The sequence below is a fragment of the Heterocephalus glaber genome, unplaced genomic scaffold (assembly GCF_053883595.1).
Source record: "Heterocephalus glaber isolate CG9 unplaced genomic scaffold, H.glaber_assembly_v1.0 deba00001688, whole genome shotgun sequence".
NCBI classification, from domain to species: domain Eukaryota; kingdom Metazoa; phylum Chordata; class Mammalia; order Rodentia; family Bathyergidae; genus Heterocephalus; species Heterocephalus glaber.
In genome coordinates this window covers 8,359,152-8,380,301 of record NW_028258413.1, presented here as the reverse complement: position 1 = coordinate 8,380,301, position 21,150 = coordinate 8,359,152, and the positions used below count along the sequence as shown (strand labels likewise).

General features: G+C 39.5%; 1 protein-coding gene across 6 annotated transcripts in view; it reads left to right on the top strand.

Moving 5' to 3' along the window:
- Bank1 (B cell scaffold protein with ankyrin repeats 1) overlaps positions 1–21,150 on the top strand; it is a 336,687-nt gene that overhangs the window by 265,181 nt on the left and 50,356 nt on the right. For 3 of the 6 annotated variants that reach the window (XM_021245443.2, XM_021245442.2, XM_087198792.1), the window contains 3 exons: positions 9,545–9,623; positions 12,162–12,467; positions 18,762–19,067. In XM_021245443.2, the coding sequence (XP_021101102.1) occupies positions 9,545–9,623; positions 12,162–12,467; positions 18,762–19,067 (691 nt within the window). The remainder of the gene's footprint in view (positions 1–9,544; positions 9,624–12,161; positions 12,468–18,761; positions 19,068–21,150) is intronic. The other 3 variants (XM_087198794.1, XM_021245444.2, XM_087198793.1) reach the window with 2 other exon arrangements.

Sequence of the window (21,150 nt, the reverse complement as noted above, 5' to 3'; positions counted from 1 at the left end):
GGTAATCTGAAACCACAATTTAAAATTAATTTTAATTCTCCTGTCACAACATTTGGACCAATGTACCTATAATATAATGTGTCAAATTTAACTTTTCCCTTTTTATTCCATCTATCAAAAGCTAGGTAAAGACTACATAATGACAGTGTTCCTATGAATAGGGTAACCCTTTCTAGAAAGTTCAGTGGTGGGTAAGTAGCACAATACAGACTTTTCTAAAATTATCAGGAATATTCATAGTTATCTTTTAATTTAGTGGTCATCATCCTGAACTCTATCACATGATTCTAGGTTTTGTAGAATTCATTCCATATTCTCTCACTTATTCATATTCTTTAACATATCACATTCATCAGAGATGGAAGCTATGAATTTCAAATTCATTTTTAGCAATAATATAAATGTTTAAAGTTCCATTCTCAACTACAGAGTAAAACATGATTTCTTCATTGAGAAGGCAGTTCTGTTTCCTGATTTCTGTTATGTTTTCCTAAATCAAGGTTAGAGTCAGATCTCCACGACACTGACATTGTCAGGAAGGGAAGCATCTGGTTGTAGTCTTGGGCAGGACCAGGGTCCACACACAGGAGCCCCCCACCCCTAGCCAGCTGGACTCCATTCTCAGCTTCCTTCCCATGGCCATGAACCATGGACATGCTACATCTCTGCTATCTCCTCCTCTTAACATTTCATCATCTATCCACCTGGCTCACAGCTGACACGGGGTAGGGGGGAATTCCTCTGAAGGCCATTAATTGCTTTGTGCACTAGAGAACCGAACTCAGGGACTTTTTAGCCACGAGGTCTACATCTCTCATCTAACAACAAGACAAATCAGCACTGCTAGCAACCATCAACAAATCATCTTAAGAAATTTCCTCTTCCTCTGTTATCCCGTTGGTGATGTGTGTGTAATGGGGACAATGTGTATTACTGGAGGTGGATGCGGAAGGGGTAGCCAGACACCCTGTAGCTCTGCTAGGAGACTCAGCCCATTGAATAATCAAACTGTAGCACTGGGAAACCCATCTGTTCTTACTTGTAGGGTTTTCATCTTCAACATTATTTTTCTAGAAGACTGGGCCTAAAGCGACATTCTCTGTTGGTAATATATCTCCATTCACCTCATTTTTATTTCACAGAACACAAGAAACATTTATAAGATGCTTTCACTGTGTCTATACCCAAGCCAAATGTAAAAAACACAGCTGTCTTTTGTTTCTCGAGAAAATGCCTCATCTTGCAAGCAGGGACAGCAGGGAGACAGGCACAATGGGGTCAACCTAGAGTCGCCCTTCCAAAGCCTTCTTGTTTTGCCAGCCCCCTGCCTGGAGCTCACAGCAGTGCTCAGAACCCACGTCTGCACATGGTGACAGTCCTGTCCATCATGTGAAAAGACTCCGTCATATAAGGACACACTGTCATATGACGATACCCTGTCTGTCACATCATAACAACCTATCATATCACATGGGGACAGCCTTGTCACATGACAACAGCCATCCGTCACATGATGACAACCCTGTCACTTGGCACCATGAGATCCCACTGGTGCTTTCCCGTGCCCTGACTGCTGTCTCACTCATCTCTCGCGGGAGTTGAGCAGCCTTCTGTTTCCTCCTCACCAGACAGCAGCACCACATCCTTCACCTCAGCTGTGTCAAGAGCCTGACCCTAGCCACCAGGGAGGAGGACACCGGCAGGAGGTGCAGCCGGCCACACCATGAACTGTGCACAGATACTCGCGCCCTGCCCTCCAACCAAGCCAGACCCACCTTGGTCCCCCACATCCACACCTCGTCAAAGGCCACCACCCAGAGCTTCTGTGTTTCTTGCATTCCTGTGCGCTGTCTCTCCCAGGAGTACTTAAGACTCCGCTTGTGGTACCCTTTGAAGATGGCTTGGCACGTTCTTGCTTCCTGTGCTTGTTTACCGACAGCCCTTAGTGCTGGGGGCCGTATTTCTTATTTTTAATACCTTGAGCAAACTGTTTAGCCACAATGTCCCTACTTTTCATTAATTTAATAAGAGTTGCAGTAGTAAACCTAACTCAGAAAATTGTTTTAAGAATTAAATAAGGTAATGTAGGTACAGAACTTAGTGTCTGGTACATGGTAAGTTATATAGTTATTAGCAATAACATTTTTGCATTTATAGTAGGTATGATAAATATGTATATCTATGTCTGTATTGACTAAGGGAAATTTCAGATATTCTGTCTTGTATTCCCATTAATAACCTGGTTTCTGATGTTCAGTAGGTTCTGAACAAATGTCTCTCAAGAAATAAATAAAAACAAATCTCCTTTACCATTGCTGTAAATCTTTAGAGATTGTTTTACTTAAGATGAGCTGCTGTTGCTTTATTTAAAAAGCTGTTTACTAAGGTATAAATTATTGTAAACAGTCAAAATGTCCTCAAACATAGGCCATGATACTTAATTTTTTATTCTTCTGCTTAGTTCAGCCGTTAATGAATGCAAATCCCAAGTAAGGTAGCTCAATCCTTATCACACTGTTTTAATGACATGATCCATAACAGTGTAAAGTTGTTCAAATATCAAGACAAAACATTACTCCTTTGTGGTAGGGATCTAGACCTGGAGCTTCAATACTATCTTTACATGTGCTGAGCCGCTGTTCATTTCTATAGAATTTCACAGTTTCAGAGGCACTTTCAAACAAAATGAATAACATTAAATCCTCTATTTGCATATGAATTTTGATTATTTAAATAGACTGTTTCAAATTTACACATATCTTTTTATGAAAACACCCTTCCATCAAATGTCAAATGCAGGCTCTTCCTTCTGGAAATGAGTAGCTCTCTATCTTTAAAACAACAGCCAAAACAAAAGCCTTCTCCAAAGCTACAGCTGGCAGTAAATTGCTTTAGGCAAATTTATTTAAACTTCATGTAACATTACACATTCATGGGAGTTGCTTCCAGATTAGAATGGATATTGAAAGCACTGTGATTTCCATAAGACTCGTCCTGGCTTTTTTTAGACTATGACTATGAAGATACGGAATCATTTTCACCAGGGGCTGAAATTGGCCTGGAAAATCCCCTGAAGTCTCAAAATGCTACATAAGCCGTCACCTCACAACAAGCAGACTTGCAGTTCTCAGCCTCAGAGTGAAGCAGAGCCAGGCACACTGTGCACTATCTACAAAATGTGAGAGTGATACATGTGTGTGTTAGCTATGCGCTCCACTGATGAAATGTATTAGTATTACAAGTTGGAACTTTCAGATGTCTCAGTTAAAGAGAACAATGTTTTACTTCCAACGTGGTCTTATTGGTTTTATTGATTCTCTTCTATCTTGATGTTACATGCAGGCATAGGAGATTAATATTTCTTTACTCTGTCAGTGTTATTCGTTCTACCAGAAGAAATTTGCACTGTATTTTAAATACAGTGCAAATTTGCTTTTAACAGGTTTGTGCTATCGTCAGCTTGTCAAATTCATTCTGCTCCAAGTTTTGGTTGGTTTCGGTGTATAAGATGCATCTCTTGCCCAGGAGTGATGTGGCTGGAATGGAACTGGACGAGGGTAGGATGTAAGCATGCGGGCATGCCCCCTACACTCCTTTGGGTTCTGTAGAAGAGTGAATGTCATTGGTAATTGATCTGATGGGATCTGGGAGCTGAGGTGGGGTGAACACAGTGGCTTTCAGGAAGAACATTACTCGTGGTGGGTAAGTGTGCGGGGCTCTGTTTTCCTTCTTGGGTTTTTCGTTTTAGATGAGATACTTCTCTGCTCCTCAGTGATGTGCATGTCATTCATTCCCAGTTGAATTCCAGAATCGAAATGTAGAATTGCAAAAGGAGACAGAATATATAGGATACTGTTATGTCTCATGTTGTAACTAAAAAGCAACCCCGCTATACGTGGAATGCATGTGTGTACCCAGACCAATTATGAGTTTCCCGTGGGAGTAGCCTCTTCTGAGTTGTTGCCTGCTCTCCAGAGAAGCTTTGAAATGTTCTCACTCTCTCCGTGTCGTCATTGAATTTATGATCACCTTTTAAGCCTGCCTGGCTTCTGTGTTCTAAATACTTTTGTCAATAAGAATCAACTCTTCTAATTCTGTATCGGGGAGCTAGGGATTATTATCCTAACCACATAAAAACCTACTGGGAATAGATTGGCAACAACATGAGCTTTAAGTAACCTTCTGTTTAATTTGTCAAATAACACTTATTTGCTGATAGTTACTAGTAATATAAACCTAAAAGGTCTTTTGTTTTTGCATCAAATAATACTTATTATCTCAAGCTGAAGAGTATAATTTTTGTAGGAAATCACTAGGTCTCTAAGTGGTATTTTATGTTTGCTTGTGGCTTGGATTTCAGAAGCCACCTGCACCTCTGGGTTTAGAGAAATGAAATGTCCAGCAACTGTGGTGGCAACGTCAGCCTTTTATTACCTGGCTTGTTTTTTTTAAATTTAATTCCCTTTGACCCTCACTCAGAATATCTAAGGCTCAGAAGAAAGAACAACAATCAAAATATTGGCTCTTGGTATTAGTCAGTGTAAATATAAACCTGGCTCTTTCTCGTCACTGATTTCAATCTACCAACTTGGGAACATGTAAAGCCATCCATTGTTTACTTTCTACTTAGTTGGCATCCAAATGAAAGGACTTCTTAAAAATTTGATTGGATTGGAGCATTCTAAACAGGCTAATGATTTGTACTCCTGACAGAGTGGTGTTTTGTGTTTTCTTTACACACCAAGCATCGCACGGATACAACATTTAAGTTTATTGACTGACCAATGTTGGTGCTAATGATCAGGCTTGAACATGTTAGATGGCATACCAGGAATTTCCCAGGTCTAGTTGTTGTAATTTTGATAAAGTTGTATTTACCAGAAACTCCTTCTTTGGAGTGTTTTAGCTGAGTTCTGAAGACCATTCTGAAACTAAGGAAGGTTAATCTCTACCTCTTAGCTTTGACCTTTGACTTATGTGATTACATCCTGATGACCATCTGAACTCTTCTCTGTCTCTTATTCCCTCTTTTATTAAACCCTTTCTTTGCCCGTCTCCTCACCATGTAACTTCATTTGTAAATGGTAGACAGAGCTCTGTGGTTCTTTTCAGTGCACTGTTCACGAGTGCCTAATACCAGTTGATGCACTCAAGTTCTTGGCAAGCTTTTGTGTAACATTTATTTTCAGAAGGAAATATAGTAATAGTGATATTTGAACAAATGTCTAGGTATCTTTACAACTTAATATTGACTTCGCACTTAGTAATTCTGCAAGTCAGTTCCATTAGCCTGTTTTCATAGTTAAATGTCTCATTGATCAAATTAATAGTTTATTTGGTCACCATACAACTACAGTGGCACCTCAGTTCACAAACTTCACTTGTTCCACCATTCTGGAAAAGATGGCCATGTTTGGGTTTGTGCGGGAAAGATGGCCGTGGTCATGTTTCTCACTCAGTGTAGAGTTCACAAAAACAAGTGTTTGTGAACCAAGGCACCATTGTACTTTCTGTGTCCCAGACAGTAACTTCTTGACCTCACAAAGCTGCTAAACATCTCATCACTTTATAGTCACATGCCCACTCCAAGTATGCCTCCATGTGCCAGGAACCAGGGCAAAAGGAGCTTGGTTTTTGTTTTTGATTTCGGGTACTGGGGATTGAATTTAGGACCTTGTGCTTGCCAGGCAGGTGCAGCGCCACTGAGCTGCATCCCTGGCCCTAAAGGGAACTTGTAATGTATATATTCTACCTTGACTTCAAACTCGAACATACTTCATAAAAAGATGGTATTAATCAGTGTCCTCATCTGAAATTGAGAAGAGTTCTTTGGGGGAGCATCTGAAAAGAGAATGTAAACATTAGAACCAGTTACCAGACATTAAGACAGAAATGTACATGGACATATTTGACTCCTTTCCTCCAGCCTTTGCATCAAAAAGAGTTCTCATAAATCCGGTCCATATCATTTCAAGGATTTTTCTCGTATCTTCTTTCACCAGTAAATACGTTTCCTTCCTTAGTTCTCATTTCCTTTCACCTTGGCTATTCAAATAGCCTCCTTCAATCCAGTTTGAATTCATGCAATTCCTGTGGTTCTCCTCACCAGGAGTCACTACAAAACCTTTTGCTTTTCTGTCTTTTTTGGATCTTCCTTTTTATTAGTGTATGTTTCCAAAATGTTTTGCATTCACCCTGGGGAATTGGTTTGTATACATGTCCCACCTTTGTTATTTTCCTTCCCCTTCTCATCCCACACTCTTCCTTCTCCATCCACCTAAAGAACCATTTTCAGAGCTTTTCCTTCTCTGCTTGGTGAATCCTTTAGGGGTGTGATCTACTTGAAACCTCTATCTTAATATTTTTGATATATCTCTTTCCAGGTTTTACCCTTTGCTTCTTTGACTGCTTCTTCTAGTAGTATTTTCCCAATCCTAGACTCCAGACCTCAAGAAAATCTGGAGCTCAAGATACCCAGGAGTCCTCGGAGAGCAATATGGATTAAATGTCATGGCGCTTACTGAACCTTCTCTGAGGATAAGACAGGGACAGGATGGAGCCCAGGAAAAACCAACCGATGAGAGGACTGGGCACTTTAGCTCCTAGAATGCTTTTAAAAACAAAGTTCGCTGGGAAATATATCCAAATTGTTACATTTTTAGTGTGATAATTGTTTTAAACTTATGTCAGTGTATGAGAAGCAGAATTAACTTCTTGTTAGCGTGTTGCAAATATATATGTATTGAGATTCCCTAGTCTCAAATGAAGGTAGCTATTAATTATATGACATTAGTAATGACAACCCTAACAAAGAAGTGAATTTTAATTTTAACTTTCATTTCAGTGACAGAGACTGCCAAAGTCAAATCAAGTGGAAGGCCTAGTAAAGGTGCCGGTACCTCACAGAAAATAGCCACAAGCATGGTGTATTAAAAACAAATCTTATTAGCCAGGCATGGTGGCACAGGCCTGAAATCTCAGCTCAAAATGTGATATTTTTGACAGCGGGAATTATTTATCTTTTAATCTTTAACTTCCTTATATCAACAGAGTGTTAAACATCTAGCAGGCCTGCTTAGCAATTTCTTGAATGAATGAAGTCAGATTCTAGCTCAAGAAAAGGAAATCAGGCTTGCTGGTTTTTCATATGATCTATATTTTAAATGAAGAAGAGGAATCTAATGTGTAGATTACAGTTATTGAGCACCTACTATGTGCTAAAGAGACACCTGTATTGCTTACATTATTCTAATTTATCCTTCCAGCAAACAGATGTCATACACATTATTAGCCACATTTTATAGGGCAATAGTGAGGATTTGAGTTAAGCGTCTTGCCCAATGTTACACAGCTAATAAATTATAAATCTGTAATTTGTTCTTAAATTAACTCCAATTCCATACTCTGTCCATGGCACCACATAGCCAAGTATAAAAGTAGCTAGATGACAGAATGCCACAAGACCTCTCTTGAAGATGTCTTTAGATCTAATGACTCATTAGATCTAGCATGGTTTTTTGGGGGACAGGGGTGTGGGTTTTGAGGCAAGGTCTCTCTATGTAGCGCAGGCTGGCCTTGAACTCATGATCCTCCTGCCCTAGCCTCCAAAATGCAGGGATTCCCAGCTTTGGCCACCATACCTAGCTAGCATGTTTTTCAAATGTGATTCTCACTGTAAGGAATTCATTTCTTTGTGTAAATATTTCTAAAGATAACTTCACTCTTGAGAAAATAATTCATGTATGAGAAGGAATTATGCAAAATATGAATTTACATAATTATTGAAGTACTAAAGTTAAGAAAAAATTAGTACTAAAGTTTAAAAAAATAGAAGCAAGTTCCTTTGAGATAGACTTGTTTGCTGTTTGTACAAATGTCACGTGGCTTAAGTTCTGACACAAGAATGATTTCCTTAAGTTTCAACTTTAGCACATACACATACATTTAACACTAGCCAGATTTTTTATTAACTTACAGTGATTTTGAGCTCATAATGCCTAGGCTAGTGAATAATATGTAGGAATTTTCTCAGTTCCTATAAATCTGTGGAAATAATTCCTGATAGTCAACTAGCAAAAGCATTCCTTTGTGTGTTTTTGAGAATACTATGCATTTTTAAAAGAGTTGCTTCATGTACCTTAGGAAACATATGGGATAGACTAATTGGAAACAAAGAATAGCTACACTAAACAATGATTTTACTCCCAAAGCATACAGACTTCATTCAACATGCCACTCCCAATACTAAACTACATGACTATTTTCATGTTAGCATTTTACAGAATCCACCAATGGGAAAACAAGATTGAAGTATAAAATTAGTTATTTAATTGAGCTCCCTAAAAAATACTACAGAGACTTTTATTCTTAAAATGCCTCTGTAAATTAGGGATGGTGTTGCTTTCCGATAACAATACATTTTTTAAGAAGAAAACCAAATGAATCAATGCCACTGGAACCTCATTGGCTAAAGCTTATGATAAACCACATTGGTGAAGCCAGCAGGCAGGTTAAGTGGTTTCCTACACAAACGCTTCTACACGATGTAAGTACACGAATGTAGATATTTCTAATGTAGAGCAAATGTCCTAACAATTCTAATTTTGTTTTTGTTATTTAAAAACAAAACCATAAATCATTTGAGTAATCGCTGGGAGCTCATGTTAGCCAAGTCTGACATACATACAAGGCAGCCGGGCCCCACCCCATTCCCTAGGTTCTCTGAGACAAACACAGCTGTCATGGGTGGTACCTAGCTTTCTCCATGAGTGCAAGCACATGTCACAACTACAGATTCTGTGTCTCCTCCACAGATTATTAACAAAGGCCAGCAAGCCCAGACACAGCAGGTTTCTGTCATTTCACCTAAGAATGGTGGAGCCAGGGTGTGGCTCTGTAATGGAGCACACGCTGACCACATGAGACACCCTGGGTTCCATCCCCAGCACTTGGGAATAAATAAAGAGATACGAAGAGAGAAAGTGGCAGAGAGAGAGAGAGAGGATAGGGGAAGTGATTTCTGTACCCTTACTTGGTTTCTTCCTCTTAAAGATGGAAAATAAATACCTGCATAAATTCATTATTTTTCACTGTATTATAATACTGGATGTCATTAAAGATACATTTTTCGGTGGTAAAATATACAGAAACATAAGAAGGAAGCAAAGCCCACAGCTCTTAAAAGAAAAAGTTGTGTTTAATTTTATTTAGAAGTTTTTATTGCACTCAATGTCATGATCATTGCTCTTTTCCCATCTTAAGATAGTTGGAGTAAGTTTCATTTTAAATGAACATATTGTTCATTGTAAATGCTCTACTTTCTCACTGGTGTTTCCAGTCTTGTGTGTCACTAAGAACTTGCAAGCTTCATTACTGTGGATTTCGCATCCCTTGCAAGGATTAGAAAGGCCCAGCCAAGGGACTCAGTATGACAGCATTGATGCATTAATAAAAGGGTACAAACTATTTCTTATTTGTGCAGCTATCAAAGGGAGACTTGTTAGAATTGATATGCATTATTGAAAATTACATTTGTTTTTTTCAGATCCAAGAAATTAGTAGAAATAATGAGCAATTAAATGACGATGAAAAGGATAGAGCCTCCCCTTCTGCATACTCTCCTTGTAAGTCTCTCTACATTTTGTGTGTGTGTGTGTGTGTGTGTGTGTGCAACTTTTATATCATGGTTTATGTACTAGAAGAGTATCACTGAAGAGGATATGAAAAGCTATTTCACTGACTGAGTGACTTTTAACTTATAATATGGTGGAGATGCTATTGCATTTGCTGATTTAAATACTTCAGTAAGCTCAAGGCCTAATAATTAAGCACTGGTTTTCCTATCCAGAAAAATATACCCAAGTCACCCTGATATACATTTTTCTATTCGACAACTATATTTTGCAAGTATCCTTTCAAAGTGTAGCCACATTCTTTGCAGGTCTTCATTTCCTCCACCTGAGCGGGAAGTACAGGCTAGACCGTAAGGTCCTTGCTGCTTTGACACCTCCTGGCCTGGCGTCCCAAGTCTGAAGACTAAGGCAATGTTCCCTGCAGTGGCGGTCAGGCCGTCCTTGTGCAGCGGCTTGCTCAGCACCTTAGCAGGATTCTGATGGTGTCTGACACTCAAGGTTTCTGGAAACTCAGACTCCTGCCTCTCCCGCACTGTCCACCTCACCTGCTGATGGCCCAGGGCAGGGTGCCAGCAAAATCCCTTCCTTCCTTCCTGTCTGTTCGAGGCAGTCCCAGTCCCTGGAGTCACCCTGGCATTTCTGCCCTACTTCCTCTCCCACCAGAGAACCCGTGTTGCACCATGAGAGCAGTGCCCACACTTGCCACACCTCTCTCTGTGCCTCCTAGAGGAAGCCTTCACCCTCTGCACAAAGCCTCGGGACTTTAACTCCTTCTCATCACTCGCAGGCTCTGGCCAGTAAATAGGCTTGGTTCTCTCTCTGACCACGCCCCTCCTTGTCCCAGGCTATGGCGACATCCATGCACCAAGCCCCTTGTGCCCCCTCCACAGACTCTTCCTCCAGTGTCTGCTTACCTCACTTTGTCCTTCACACCAGGAGGCCCAGTACACCATTCCCCTTCATTTCCTCCACCTGCTCCTTAGCATTGTTTAACATTGTATTTCCTGTATCTTGTTAGTGGTCTATGGCCTCTCCTCTCCTAAAATACACACTGGAAGGTATCAGGACTTGCTTCATTCACTGCTTTGCTCACATCTCCAGCATGTGTGACTGTGCTTGCTAGGTGTTCCATTGGACACTCACGATCACAAGATTTTTGAAATGAAAATAGCTGATATGCAAACCGAAGAAAATGCAAGGCAATGCTTAAGGAGTATACTATGAAAATCAGTAAATTCCTGCAAATACTGTTGTAAAACACACAAAGGCTAAATATTAAATCAATGCAGCAAGGTTTCTGGTACATATTTTATCATTTTAATGATAATAAAGGTGGTGATAGGGCCATCATTGGTAGTGACAATACATTTTTTATAATATTTAATCCTCTGAAAAATGCCTTTAATAGGAAACATTACTACATTAGCTTGTGAAGAAAAATTTATTTCTGTAGTGAGGAAGCAAAAACTCTCTCATATATGAAACTGCATGACTAGGCTCAGCCTCCCGACTTGCATGGAGGGGTAAAGAATAGAACTCCCAAGTCAGGCAGTTTCCATTGGCATCACCACCACTGGGAAGCATCCCAACACCCACCATCCCACCCGAACCAGCATTCCAGCGATGGGCTCCATGTTTAATAAGCATCGTGGAGACACTGTTGTTCAGTCTCAAGAGACACTGAATACAAAGTGTGCCTACAAGTAATTTCTAATGCACAACTCTCACAGCCCATCACCCAGACCAGAGGACTAAGTGCCCGAGCAGTAACTTCTTCCCACTCCCTTCTCTTCCATCCATCACATTTTAGGGACTCCTCTTAATAGGCGCAGTGTTTGGGGGTTAGGAGTAGCAAGATGGATGAGCACTCAGACATGAGCCTGCCTGTTCTTCCCAGGCTGGTAATTAAGGACCTGCTTCAGTTCTAGTCCTGCAAACTGCAGCTTTCTTCTTTCTCACGTGAAAGAAAAAAAAAAAAACAGAAAAAAGAAAGAAAGAAAATTCCAGATTGCAATCCAGACACCATGCTGGGTGTGATTTCTCCAAATCATTAATTTTTCTGCTATTGCTGAAAATTTTCCACCGTATAACTCTTGATTTTTTTTTTAAAAAGTACTTTTTCTCTACACTCCACCGCCTGACTTTTTAAGCAGTATTTTAGTTTAACAACCTCATAAAACAAATATTTGCACTGGAAACAATCATTTACATAGTCCAAAGTCTGCCTTAGAGGTTCAGTTTGGAAGTTCTAAAGGTCTATCAAATGTTTGCAATCCTTTATTTAGAGGTTTTGCTAAAAAAATGAAATTTAATGGAAGGTTTTTTTAAGATTTAAAGTTATTGCACTCTACTATTTTTGCTATGTTCCTCCTGAGTAGTTAAAGAGCATTTGCTGTGGATAATATAAAGCCGAGTGGTGGCCTGGCTCAGAAGGTGGAGGTCGTGGGACTGCATCGCTGGGGAAAGTTCAGGATGGAATGGAGGTCGTGGGGGAGGAGGCCGGTGAGATGACAGTCTCCTCCCGCACAGCCTCAGAGAGTACGGCCTTGCACCGTGGAAGGAGGACCAAGCCCAGGCAGAGTGAGGGAGTCACAGACGCCACCGAGGAGACGGGGGAGGGACAGGAGCCTGAGCCAGGTGAGGATGTGCAGCTCAGCCCCACAGAGGGGTCCAGCGAGAGCTCTGAGGACCCCTATGATGACCTGTATGTCTTCATCCCGGTGACCGAGCTGGACCCTGAGGGAGAGCCGCCAGCCTGCTGCAGACCCCCGCTGCCCTCACCGCGCCCAGCCTGTGCTGCCCTCCAGCCTGAGAAACCTCCCTCGGCCTCGCAGGGTAAGTCGGGAACAAACAGAAAGCGGACAGCTGTTGACAGGCTCGCTGCAGAGCAGAGGTGAAGCTACATGCCCAAGATCGGCCTTCTCACCCCGGGCAAGCTCGCTCTGGCTCCTTAGCAAGCTGGGCCCAGGAAGGAGCGAGGCCCTCAGCTCTCTTCCAACCTCCTTCCCTCCCTCTGGAAGCACCTGCCTGGTGGCCTCCGCCGACCCTTGGCACAAAGCGTCCTATTTCAGTGTCTCTTGACAGTCACCAAATAAGAAAGACAAAGTAAACCAAGAGCTTTTACTTAAAACCCCTATTCTCATGTTTTATGTGTGGCATAACTTCTCAGCTCAGCTTTTCATAGGGCTGATATTGGAAGTGCGTAGAACATAAAATGCCAATCATTTTCCTAAAGATTCTTAACTTAAGGTCTTTAAAAGTAAGGCAGTAGGTTGCCACCTGTTTTCTTGCTAGAGATTGTATGAGTTCTTTCAGTTTAGCTGGTCTTAACTTCAGAAATCATTCTTTAAGAGTAAATTCCATCTGCCCTGGAGTTAGTGAAAGGGAAGAGGTGATCTCATTAGTGCCTGGAACATCAGTCCCTCAGGATGGGTTCATGAACCTGGTCATCGGAGAAACTGCACAATAACCCACTTCTCAGTTTGTAAAGAACACGATATCTCTTTTTATCTTCACAACAATCCATCTTTAACTTAGACCCAAGGCCGCACAGCCTGTAATCAGCATGTGTGGAATCCTCCTCTGCAGAGGTTTCCTGGACTTTGAGGAGTCTCCGCTCTTCTACAGACTCTTGTCCTGGTTATTTCCAAAGCTGGAATTGTAGGAATGATGTGCTTCCTTGCTTTTTTTTTTTCCTTGCACTTGCAAGGCAGGCACAGTGCCACTGAGCTAAATCCCTGGCCCTTTTCATGCTTCTTTATAAGTATTCATATACAGCAAGCTCAGTCCTATTCTTTAATGAGTACCATCTGATACTTTGGGAGAGAAAACATAAAATGTATTATTTCTAGTGTGCAACCAACGTGAGAAAGAATTGGGAAGGGTGGTGGGTGGGGAAACAAGCAGAGTTAGCAGCTCATAAAAATAAGACACATTTTGCTACAAATGAAATGCTATGGAAGTGTTTTCCACACACTTTATGAGGTTTCACCTGCAATGCTGTCAGGGAAGTGGAAGTTGCAGTCCACATCTCGGGCCGTGCTACTCAGGGACAAGAGACAAGTCGTGGAGGTCCTAAAGTTAATGTGGGGTGCACGGGCAGTTAATGAATCCCCCAAGGTCCAGCAAGCTGCAACAATGGGACATGGACTGCAGGGATTACCCTGGATTCTGCTCACGAGACACTCCAGGGCAACTGCTCCATTTTGTGTAATGCTTCTCTAACTTGCTCTACTATTTAACTTTCCTTTTAGCCTCTAAATTTTTCCACTAAAACCCCCACATGTAAACTAAGTAATTTGTTTTTGATCAGATTCTCATTCTCCAAGTGAAAGCAAATTGAATAAATACGGGAAAAAACAACAAAAACAAAAGGCTTTCTTGGTGCCCAAGTAAAGTGCCATCAACTTCTTTTCCACTTGTGCATTAACCAAAATATTTCATACCTTTATCTTCTAAATAACTGCTATCAACAATCTTATTTGCAGACAAAGTAGATTTCAAGCCAAAATTAATTAAGAGAGACAAAGATGGTCACTACATTGTTGTGAAGGGAACAATCAAAGAGGAAGAGATGACAATCATAAATATATATATGCACCAAATATGAATGCCCCCAACTGTACAAAACAAATATTAATGGACATTAAAAACCAAATAAGCATTAATATAATTGTACTGGGAGACCTCAATACCCCACTATCACAAATAGACAGATCATCTAGATAAAAAATTAACAACAAAATTCTAGAACTGAAACAAGCCATTGAACAAATGGACTTAATAGATGTTTACAGAGCGTTACACCCCAAAAGTACAGAATATACATTCTTTTCAGCTGCACACGGTTCATGCTCCAAAATAGACCACATTCTAATTCATAGGACATGTTTAAGTAAAGGTAAAAGAATTGAAGTTACCCCCTGTATATTATCAGACCATAGTGCAATAAAATTGGAGATCAATAACATAAGAAATCAAACTCCCACAAACGTATGGAAATTGAATAACACCCTCCTGAACAACCAATGGGTCACAGAGGAAATTAAAGAAGAAATTAGTCAGTTTCTACAAGTAAATGATGATGCCAGTACAACATAGGAATCTGTGGGACAAAATGAAAGCAGCTCTACATGGGAAATTCATAGCAGTGAATGCCCATATTAGGAAAACAAAGCAAGCTCAAATAATAACCTAATACAGAACCTCAAACTCCTAGAAAAAGAAGAGCATAACAAACCCAAAGCTCATACAAGAGAGGAAATTATAAAGATCAGAGCAGAAATCAATGCAATGGAGACTTAAGAGAATGATACAAAAAAATCAATGAATCAAAGAGTTGGTTTTTTGAAAGAATAAATAAAATTGATAAACCTTTAGCCAACCTTATCAAAAAAGAGAAGGAACAGGCTCAAATCCATGCAGTTAAGAATGAAAAAGGTGAAGTCAAAACAGACCCAGCAGAAATCCAGAGGATCATCAATACCTACTTCAAGAACCTCTACTCCAATAAAATGGAAAATGCAGAAAAAATGAACAGATTCCTAGATACATACAAAGTGCCAAACTTAAATGAAGAAGATATAGAAATTCTAAACACCCCAATTACAATGAGAGAAATTGAAAATGTAATAAAATATTTACCAACAAAGAAGAGCCCAGGTCCTGATGGCTTCACTGCTGAATTTTACAAGACATTTAAAAAAGAACTAATGCCATTACTCTTTAAACTCATTAAGGAAATTGAAAGGGAAGCAATACTTCCAAATTCATTCCTGGAAGCAAGTGTTACTTTGATTCCAAAACCAGAGAAAGACCCAACCCTAAAAGAGAACTACAGGCCAATCTCTCTAATGAACATAGATGCAAAAATCCTCAACAAGATACTGGCAAACAGAATACAGAGGGTCATCAAGAAGATCATACACCCCGACCAAGTTGGATTTATCCCAGGGATGCAAGGATGGTTCAACATACATAAACATCAATAAATGTAATACACTACATTAACAGAGTTAAGGACAAAAACCATATGATCATCTCAATAGATCCAGAAAAAGCATTTGACATAATCCAACAACCATTCATGATAAAAATGCTACAGAAAATTGGAATAGAAGGTCTTTATCTCAACCTGATTAAGGCTATCTATGAAAAACCAACAGCCAACATCATATTAAATGGTCAAAAACTGAAAACTTTCACGCTAAAAGCAGGAACAAGACAAGGATGCCCACTATCACAACTCCTGTTCAATATAGTTCTGGAAACATTAGCCTCAGCAATTAGAAAAGAGAAAGAAATAAAAGGAATAAAGATAAGAAAAGAAGAAGTTAAACTGTCATTATTTTCTGATAATATGATACTTTACATAGAAGACCAAAATACTCTGCCAAAAGACTTCTAGACTTAATTGACAGATGCAGTAGAGTGGCTGGATACAAGGTCAGTACTCAAAAAGCAATAACCTTCTTGTACACAAATAACAGACTCACTGAGAGAGAAATTAGGGAAACAATCCCTTTCACAATAGCATCCAAAAAAATGAAATATCTAGGAATCAGTCTAATGAAGGAAGCAAAAGACCTCTACACTGAAAACTACAGCAATCTGAAAAAAGAGATTGAAGAGGATATAAGAAAATGGAAAAACATCTCCTGTTCCTGGGTAGGAGGAACCAACATAGTGAAAATAACCATACTTCGAAAACTGCTATACAAATTTAATACAATGCTGATTGAAATTCCAACAATATATTTCACAGAACTAGAGGAAACAATCCAAAAATTCATTTGGAACCATAAGAGACCTAGAATAGCAAAAGCGATTCTAGGCAATAGAGACATGGAAGGGGGTATCACAAGTATCACTTGAAACTATACTACAAAGCTACTGTGATAAAAACAGCATGGTACTGGCAAAGAAACAGACTTGAGGATCAGTGGAATAGATTAGAAGATGCAGAAACAACTCCAGACATACTCAGCTACCTCATCTTTGACAAAGGAGCCAACCACCCTCATTGGAGGAAAGATAGCCTATTTAATAAATGGTGTTGGAAAAACTCGATTTCAACCTGCCAAAGATTAAAGCTAGAGTAATATCTATCACCATGTACTAAACTAAGATTGAAGTGGATTAAGGATCTAAATATTAAAACAGAAACACTAAACTTGCTAGAGGATAAGTAAGGTAGAACTCTTGAAGACATTGGTGTAGGAAAAGACTTTATGAACAAAACCTCAGTAGCACAGGAACTAGCACAAAGAATCAACAACTGGGATCTCATCTTATTAAAAAGCTTCTGCACCGCAAGAGAAACCACCAACAGAGCTAAGAGGCAACTTACAATGTGGAAAAAAAATTTTAGCAGCTGTACCTCAGACAAAGGACTACTATCTAGACTAGAATGTATAAAGAATTGAAAAAATCAGACACCCCAAATTTAAAGACCCAATTCAAAAATGGGCATCTGAAATGTACAGACATTTCTCAGACAAAGAAGTAAAAGCAGCAAATAAACATATGGAAAAACGTTCAACATCACTGGTCATTGGAGAGATGCAGATGAAAACAACACTGAGATTCTACCTCACTGCAGAAAGATTGGCTGCTATCAAGAAATCAACCAATAACAAATTCTGGTGGGTGTGTGGGGAGAAAGGAACCCTTCTCCATTGCTGGTGGGAGTGCAGACTGGTGCAACCACTGTGGAAATCAGTATAGAGATACCTCAAAGAACTAAGACTAGAGGTCCCATTTGACCCAGCTATTCCCCTGCTGGGGATCTTCCCAAAAGAATTAAAAGAATCATACCACAGTGATATATGTGCACCCATGTTTATAGCGGCACAGTTTGTAATAGCTAAAGCTTGGAAACAGCCCAAGTGGCCATCAACTGGAAACTGAATAAAGAAGATGTGGGGGGCGGGGTAATAAAATGGAGAACTACTCAACCATAAAGATTGACAAACTAGAGTCATTTATAGCTAAATGGATGCATATTGCGGCCATACTCTTAAGTGAAATAAATAGGACATAGATGCATATATACCAAATAGCTTCTTTAGTGTGAGAAACTGAAAGTGTAAATAAGAATTAAAATGAATAATTGATCATTTCAAATAGGAAGGAAAGGTCCAGAGGGGTAGGGGAAGTATGAGGGGAAGGGAAAAGGAAAAACTATGAGAAAAGGAAAAAATAGAAACAAAGTCTTTGTAAATAGGGAAGGGTGAAAGGGGTAAAGGGAGCACAGGGATTGGGGAAAAATAAGAACCAAGATACATCATGTACAGGTACAAATACCCAACGATAAATGTAAACTTATTGTATACCTCAAATGTGCCAATAAAAGAATTTAAGCAAAAACATTTTTTAAATAAAATAAATAAATAACTGCTACCAAAATACATTAGCATATTCTTATACAAGTTTATAAGGATTTTACCAAGGCCTGTTTTATTCTTTTCATATAAGTTAAACATCAAGCCACCGATTTATTGTGCTGTCTTTTATGTCATCAACCTTCCTTTCCCCGTCATCTGTGAATGAAGTCTATCTTGGCTTGTAAGAATCAAGTTGTATTTCTGAAGGTCAGTTTGTCACAGCCAGAAACTGACTGCTTGGAAGCTAAGTAGTAGTACCTTTGGCTCTTCCTTCCCCAGCATTTTCAGAGAAATTGAATTCCAGTCAAAATACCTAGTGTAAGCAATAAGAAAGGTAAAAATGACCAAGTGAAAAATATCTAAGGATATTGTGCTTGAAAAATACCCATTTTCAAAACACTTGAAGTTTGAGATTTAGATTTATGCCTCAATTTCCTGATATTAAATATATATGCATAAATATAAAATATGGAAAATATTTATGTTTTCAAAGAAATCCATATCTTAAAGGGTTTTTTCTTTTAAAAATTAACAATAACAAACTACAAAATGCCATGTTAGTAAAGTATGCAGCTCACTTTCCTATTAGGATTTGTGAGAAAATATATTTATTTTTCTGGAGAACAGGACCTCTTACATGTTCCCTGTGGCGTTTGATGAAGCTACTTTGGGACCCTGGAGTGACAGATGGCACTAGGAGTATAGCAAATCAAAAATAAATGCAATTTAAATATTTCACACACAGGGAAAACTGGGGAAAGCCCGGTGGAAAGAAGTCACAACTGGAATGATTTCAGGGCAAGACAGGAAACAAGAGATGAACCCAAAGGAGGAGAAGCAAAGAAAGAAGATGAAAAGGTGCAGGAGGCAGAGGAGGACCCATACACGTTTGCTAAGATTGATGAGAACGAGTACGACATGATTCTGAGCAATATGAGTGTAAAGAAAAAACCTGGAAGCCAGTCTTTCATCATGAACAGACCTCCCGCGCCCACACCCCGACCCACCACCACCTTTCCCAAAGAGGAGACCATGTCTTACATAGCTCAAGGTAATGTTTTGCTGTTGCTTGTTTGTGGATTTATCCTTTATTCTTTTGTGTTCCGGAGGGTGGAGGTTGGGTGTCTTGTTTGTTTGGGTTTGGTTTGGTTGTTGGTCTAAGAGGGGTCCTTTTGTGGAGGGTGGGGAGGATATAAGATGATGTGATGACTATTCTAAAACTATGGAGATTGAGAGGGTATTTTTTAAGTTACAGGTGAGTTATCATGGCCCATTTTTTAAATTAAGAAGCATAATGAATAAAATATAAAAATTATGGATTGGGTTCTGTTTTCTAATTCCCCAGTAAGAAGTATAATTTTGACAAATCCTCTAAGGAATGTGAACCCATAGCATGCACAGAAACTTCTTTCAAAAATCTACAGAGGGCAGCTGATCTCCTACAGACAGTGTCCAGCAAAGAACATTTAAGTATGCACCGCAAATCTGCCTAAGAGAAACACGATCACTCATCCATCCTTGCTGTTTTTTAAAAAAAATCTGTTTCTGAAGCAGAATGTATTGAGACATTTATATGAGAAAATTTAGCAAGTATATACAGAGCTATTTGCCAATATATAACATGCTTATCTAATGGTGATTGATGGCTGATTGTGGTCAAGAAACTAACAAATGAGGAAACTGTAACAAGTTAATAAGTGTTTCGGCAAAAGCAGAATGTGAACTGAAACAGTTACCTGGATTATGAAGCCAGGGAAGAAACTTTAAATAGAAATTTCAGTTTTCTAGCATAGCAGGCTCCCACATAGAGCTCATTGGTACAATCGCTAAATGCCAATGAGCATTGTGGAAAGGAGAAAAAATAGACATTACTCAACACAATCACTCCGTTGTAGCCTGGAGATCTCTGAAGAGGCCCATGGTCTCCTGTCCTGCAGTCCCCGGGAGGAGCCCGGGACACGTCCATAGCGTGTGGCTTGCTCAGTGGCCTGTGTCTTCCCATCTTGTCACTGGTAGTCACATTCTTGTTCTCTAAGATCTCTTTATTGCCCTCTGTTCTTTTTTACAACATCTTTTCTCTTCTTAGGGTGTGTAGAAGGGACTGATGTGTTGGGGGGAAGTATAATTCAATGTGTTTGTTACTGCTTTTCTTTACTTTGTTTGGGTTTTTTAAATTTCTTTTGTTTAGATTTTTATTTCTCTTCTACTCTCATTTGTCTCCATTGTGATTATTTGTTGTTTGTTCTACCTCTAATGCTGGACATTTCTGTCCAATATGGCTGTCCTAGATTGTGCTTTCTTGCTTAAGACAGAAGCTCCAGGATCCTGAAGGGAAACTCCACCTGCTAGAGTGTGGGCCCACTCGAAGGTGAACCCCAGAGTAATATCTTAGCTAGCCGTGTTCTCCAGTGCTTCTCATTGTTTCAGAATATAATCCAGCCAACCCAAGTCATCCTTACATGCCAGCTTACTGTGATTAAGTGAGCAAAGAAGAATGGTCATCTCCGGATTTAGAAGGGACAAATGAACTTCTCGCTTCTTCTAGCCCAGTGTGTAACTCCTACTTTTGTCCCATTTTCCACAACTTCTGTTCTATTTCCGTAATGAATAACTTCCAAATGTGATTGATCATCTCATTTCACAGATTGTAGAGGGAATTTGGGGCTATCACTGCTTTAGACTTTCAGCCAATCTCCATGTTAAATAAGTAAATCTGAATGGTTTTTCCCCATGCTCATCTATTTACTAATTATACAGTATAAAGATTTATTGAATACTAATGGTAAAGTCTTTCTGTGTATTAATTACACAAATTCTCTATATTCCGAAGGTTACAAGTTGTCCTGTATATATGTGCACGCATCAGAAATTTAAAGAATCTTTAAAATCATTCAGTTTCTATTTGAAATTTTAGATGTGAGCCAGGCATGGTGGTGTGGGCCTTCTATTCCAGCACTTGGGAGGCTGAAGTAAGAGGATTCATGAATTCAAGGCCAGCCTGGGCTACATAACAAGATCTATTGAAAGAAACAAAAAAAATTAAAAATTTTATAAAATAAGAAAGAACAAGAAATTTTATATGTTACTTATCTCATCTATCCATCCTAAGCCTAGCACCCTTCAACATTTATAAG